This window comes from Bacillus rossius, chromosome 1 (assembly GCF_032445375.1).
Source record: "Bacillus rossius redtenbacheri isolate Brsri chromosome 1, Brsri_v3, whole genome shotgun sequence".
NCBI lineage: Eukaryota > Metazoa > Arthropoda > Insecta > Phasmatodea > Bacillidae > Bacillus > Bacillus rossius.
In genome coordinates, this window is record NC_086330.1 from 262,154,477 (window position 1) to 262,160,476 (window position 6,000).

General features: G+C 41.1%; 1 protein-coding gene across 2 annotated transcripts in view; it reads left to right on the top strand.

Annotated features, from left to right (window-relative positions):
- LOC134527538 (phenoloxidase-activating factor 3-like) overlaps positions 1 to 5,263 on the top strand; it is a 118,597-nt gene extending 113,334 nt beyond the window's left edge. For both annotated transcript variants that reach the window (XM_063360297.1, XM_063360296.1), the window contains exon 7: positions 3,163 to 5,263. In XM_063360297.1, coding sequence (XP_063216367.1) covers positions 3,163 to 3,491 — 329 coding nt within the window. In that variant the 3' untranslated portion in view covers positions 3,492 to 5,263. The remainder of the gene's footprint in view (positions 1 to 3,162) is intronic.
- Positions 5,264 to 6,000: the final 737 nt, after the last annotated feature.

Here is a 6,000-nt window from a genome sequence, read left to right on the forward strand (position 1 = left end):
CACTCAAAAAATTTCATATTAAAAATTAATAACAATTTTACCATTACAATATTTAAATTTAAGTACCGAAAACAGCCAAAATACCACTATTTTACACCTTAAAATTCAAATTTTCCCGGGGGAAGACCCCCGGCCCCCCGCTTTAATACGGGGGGGGGGCATGCTTCTTAACACCCCCCATACCCAAATCCTGGCTACGCCACTGCATGTCGAGAATTCTAGAATCCAAGGCTTCCATGCGCTGGTCGATTGCTAGCAAGTACTTTATTTATTCGTTTTTCACACTTTCTACTCTTTGAGTCAGTAATGAAATATATTTCCTGATATCGGCGTAATGAGACTCGAGAACAGGATGCAGTTTGGTAGTGCACTGCTACGACCGAATTTCGAAATACTATATGTTTGACAATAAACTGATCGAAACCTTGTCTGTACCTGCCCTTATATAGAGGCCAGTCCGTGACTATAACTATGAATCCGTGCTCGTTTTTCCAACACAATAAGCACATGTCTTTGAATTTCTGGAAAATCATGTCTTTGTTTACGTGATCGTCATAAACGTTATGTAAATTAAGTTCGTCCATTCAAAAAAAGTACTACGATGATCACGTTGTCTTTTAGCATATGTTTCGGTATACGACTGTACATCTGACATAGGTAAATGCATTTTACTTTGGCGTATCTGCCCATGGAAAAGTACTTTTGAATTATGCCTTGCCTCTCGCACACGACGTCGTCGAAAACCATCACTGAATTGGCTCTTGCTTTGCTAGGAGGCAGCACATCCGCATTATCGGTAAACGGAAAATACTCCAGGCCGTCCACCGATCATAGAATCAAAGCTATGCGCTGGTACTTTTCCTGCTGCAACATTCTTGGAATAGAGGTACACATTTTTGAACGTAAGGCCGTTTGATTCCTCCATCAGATTCAATAGTACGTGTTTTTTGCCACATTTGGACGGGCCCACCATTATACATCGTGTGGTAGTAAGCAACAACGTGCAATTTCGCGATTCGTCCGCACTGTCTTCGTCATCTTCAGTAATGTGCAAAGATAAATACACTTCTTGCTTGACAACTTGCATGGTACAGTCGAAATATTATAAAAGAAAAATTCACAACATTAAAAGTACTTGGGAAAATAAGAAAGGCGGTTCTATTTTGCAGTTATCTGTAGTATTTTTTTCCGTAAAAATTGTATCGATGGTTGCGAAACGTCCACTAGAATGCGTTGGAACCAGTTTCTAACCTCGCGTAGGGCACCGTTTATTAAAACGTTTGCCGATTTGAGTAGTATGTAAATGGGGCTACAGGCACATAGCGCTGGCGCGTGGTGCCTGGTGCCAACCGCCATCTTGGATTGTGACGTCACGGCGGCCATCTTGGATGAACTTGACCTTTGACTATGACCTTTGTACTTCAAAAGTTGCCCAAAATTTCTCAAAATTCGCTAAAAACTCAATTTTTTTGGAGAAAAAAAATACCGCAAAAAATTCTCAAAAAATCCACAATTTGAAAATTAGGACTAAGAAAACCTCAAAATATTGTTTGCCTTAGAAAGAACACAATGTCCTAAAAGAGGCTTAAGCATCCATGTCTAAAGCCTCTGATAAACCTCTCACATCGTCTAGGATTATGACCACTTTCTTGGATTATGACGTCACCTTTGCAATTTCCGTTACGGCCACCATCTTGATAATCAGTATTTTTTATGTTAGAAAATCGGGTAAAAATTAAAAAATTTGAAATAAATTAATCAATCGAATTGAATAATAAAAATATAATAAATAAAATTTAAAAACAAATGTACACTTATGTCATGGAACTCGGAGTCCTCGGTTCCAACCCGGTGAGGGCTAAAAAATAAAAATGACGACCGATCCTTCCTCCACGGAAACCGCTGTCAGACAGACCTCCTACCACTTATGCCAACATATATATATTGTCAACTAGTATGACGTGATTGATTCTTGGAGCCAAAACACTGTCGTAGTTAATGACTGATGGAGGCATTGTATCCTAACGTAAAATTAACGAACGTAACCTACTGAATTGAATGTTCGTGAAAATGTACGTCCTTTTCGTTAGATGTGCTTCCTTTTTGTTGAATGTGCTTCCGATTGTGCTTCCTTTAGTTGATTGTGCTTCCAAATGTACTTCCTTTTTTTTATTGTGCTTCCCAATGGGCTTCCTTTTTGTGATTGTGCTTCCGAATGTCCTTCTTTGCGATTGTGCTTCTAAATGTGCTTTCTTTTAGTGACTGTGCTTCTAAATGTGCTTCCTTTTTGTGATTGTGCTTCCGAATGTCCTTCTTCTTTGCGATTGTGCTTCTAAATGTGCTTTCTTTTAGTGACTGTGCTTCCAAATGTGCTTCCTTTTTGTGATTGTGCTTCCAAATGTGCTTCTTTTTCGATGATTATGCTTCCAAATAATGTACTTCGTTTTCATCAAACGTTTGAACTGCGTGAATGTTGTGTGGTCATTGCGTACATTACGTGTACAATGAGTGTACTGTGCGTCAATTGCGTGAACATTGTGTGTTCGTTCCGTTTCATGTGTAACTGTATGTACTGTGTGTTCATGCCGTTTCCTGTGTGCACTGTGTGTACTGTGCGATCATTCCGTTTCCTATGTGTACTGTGTGTACATTGCGTGTCAATTGCGTGAACATTACGTGTTGGAGCTCTTGGAGGACTTGAAGCCGATGGGTAAATGGAGCATTGTAGCCAAATTTAGATAGACCTGATGGCGCGAATTTGAGTTTTTGGAGCTGTTGGAGTGTTTTTGGCGAATTTTGAGGAATTTTGAGCAAATTTTGGCAAATTTTGAAGGTGAAATGTCAAGGTCATCCAAGATGACCGCTGTGACGTCACAATCCAAGATGGCGGTCGGTACCAGGCACCACGCACCAGCGCCATGTGCCCGGAGCCCCATTTACATACTACTGATTTGTTTTCTTACTGATATTCAATTTGAACATGTTCTGGAATAAGGCCAGCGAGTTAAGATACGGTTGTATTCCAACAAGGAAGTGCTTATTAGCTACCTTACCCGAACGTCGTGGAATACCGCCCAAACTGGCTTTAAATCCGGGTCTGTGCTCGGGGAAATTACCGAATGTGTTTGGTTGCGTCAGCAAGTGAGCGACTTGTGATTCCAGACGATTCGGACGGCAGTCCAGTGCTGCAGTTCACGGGCATCCTCAGCATGCCACTGCCCGACTGCGACTCCCGCCAGGAGAAGGAGGTGCGGCCCCTGGACCACACCCAGCTGTGCGCCGGCGTCGACATGGGCAAGGACGCCTGCAAGGGCGACAGCGGCGGTCCCCTCATGGAGACTCTGCAGGCTCCAGCCCGCTCCAGCGTCCAGACCTTCCAGATCGGCGTGGTGTCGTTCGGGTCCGTGCCCTGCGGCGCCAAGTACTCCCCCAGCGTGTACACCAGGGTGACGGCGTACCTCGGCTGGATCCTGGACAACATCGCGCCGTGAAGTGCTGGCATGGCTTGCCTCGTGTCGTTTAACAGTAGCAATTAAACTGTTGTAATCACAAGGTGCCAAACTTCCTCAAGTTTTAACGACTCAGGCCTCATTACCTCTTAAATATTACACAAGCTCAATATTTCATTTACATGTAGTTACTAACATTGTAATGTTTCTTCACTTTTACAAATTCGAAATAGAAACCAACTCTATGTTACGAAAAATATTTTTTGTTATGTCTGTAGGTATAGATATATTTTTTATACATTTAGTTAAACGTTTTATACTCTGGAGACAAGTGTAGTTCCTAGAGAGGGGAATATCCCCCCCCCCTTCTCAAAGGAGTGATAGTCCTCTCTAATCAAAATTTATTTTTAGAGTGTATATTTGTGTTTCGTTTCATACTAACTTAATTAATAAATTCAACCAAACTATTCTCGAAGCAGGTCATTAACGTTTTCTGATATTTTCTTTGGGAATATAAAATTATATTAGATCAAACGCTGTAAGTGTGTGAGCGTGCAACCTTATCGGGGTGCCTCAAACAGCGCTGCCACTTATATGTGGACAAAAACATGGAAACATTTGACAGATTTTGTAATGGAATTTAAGAACGGGGTGTGGGAAAGATTTATTTTGGAAAGAAAAAAAATCTTATACAAGGTTTGAAGCTAACAGTTGTGTGAGGGGCATGCTGGGCTTGGTTGGAACAGGTGGCATCGAAGTAGCAGGACCGGAAAGCTAAGGTCAAGTGACATTTGATCATCCCACCTGAGTTGCAGCGGGCTGGAGAACTTGACATGACTCCACCCTCAACCTAGTTGCTCGTGACCTAGCTAGCACTTTGTTCATTCTCCAGGCAATCTTTGGAATGACCAGTCTGTGCTGCGGGCCGTTACCTTCTTTTTAGTTTTTTTACCGGATTGGTGTGCTTGTGGTTGGTCAGAAACGAATAACAACTATTTTTTGCTCATTTCATCAGTTGTTTTCTTTTGCAACATGGTGAATACTTATGTGTATACTTGCTTTAAAACATATTTGGTTTTTTATTCCAGAACAGAGTTTTGTCAAATATTTAATTGTTTTAAGTAACTATCACCAATAACTGTATTTCTTTTCAGACTGGCTGGTGAATCATCAGATCACTTGCCTTCCATCAGGATGGTTTCATTGTCAGTGGGTAAAACTTTGATTTATAAGCAGGGAGTTGTTCGGAGTATTTATACTTAAATCTTGACCTTTCTGCATAGATGTACATTGTTAGTCTTTTTTGCATTTAAATTTACATTTTATATGCATTTTTTTACATTTCTTACTCAGACTCATCATTTCACACCTTATCCATCGCTAATGACGTCGTTTTGGCACCGTTACTTTGACATATGCTGTCAGATTGTTACTCCAAATGGTTCTGGGTCATTTGCTGCCAAGTAATGCAATGCAGTTTGCAGAATTACCATCACATAATCGTCCAGTCGTTATTAGTTTATTTTGTGAGAAGCAAGTCACACATGTGCACTAGTATAAAATATGATTATGATGTAAATCTAGTTACACTATAATTAGTAAAGAAACCTATTTTATGAAAATAAAATTTTTTCGGTACTTTAAATGTTTGATGGTGTAAACTACTTTCTTAAAATAAAAAGTTAGCAATTAGTTATTTAAAAAAAAATTTTTTTTTCTGTTAGGAATACCTACTGCTGTAATCAGTACGCTGTAAATAGATATCAAATTTTCTCTTTGTATATATGAACTTGATATAAAAAAACCTGCACCAACTTCTTTCACTACTTATTTTTTTGTTGTACTGGTTACTCTCATAATTCCTGGAATGGGATAGATTGAAAGTAGCCTTTATGTCGCCCACAAATTTCCATTAAGTCCCCAGTTTATTCTGTCCACTGTGGCCTCTTATCTTGCACTCGTCCGTCGCATACACAACACCCTGATCCTCCATTCCCCGATGCATTTTTCTTCGCACACGAAGTTCGCCGCTCAGCATCTGCTACCGTTCACCAAGGGGTCACTCACCCTCTTCACTTCACTGCCCTCACAAATCAGTCTCTCCGTTTATATACCTGCCACATCCTGCCTGTAAAGATCTCGTTTCTTTTTGTTGCATCATCATAACCCCCGAATTAACAATCGGAACTGTGTGAACAATGGTGACCAGACGGAGCTTTGGGAACATGCTGAAACCACGAGAGCCGCAGACAATTCCCCAGACTCGATGGGAAAATGTTGTGGTAGGGAAAGGGGGTAACGAGACGCCGCTGCTAATCGGATTAGGTGTGTAGCGGTATTGGATGGATGGGTGCTACCTGCATCGCGACCAGCCTGCCGGCAGGCGCGCGGCCTGGCTGGTCATCATTGACACCAGAGTCGTTGTAACATTGCCCGCCTGTTCGTTCCGAACAGGCAACACAAGTCTTCTAGAGTATTCTCTCATTTATTACAAATGTAATACTTTCATTATTTCTCTCTTTCCTCTCAAGATGCCGTGTACTACATCATT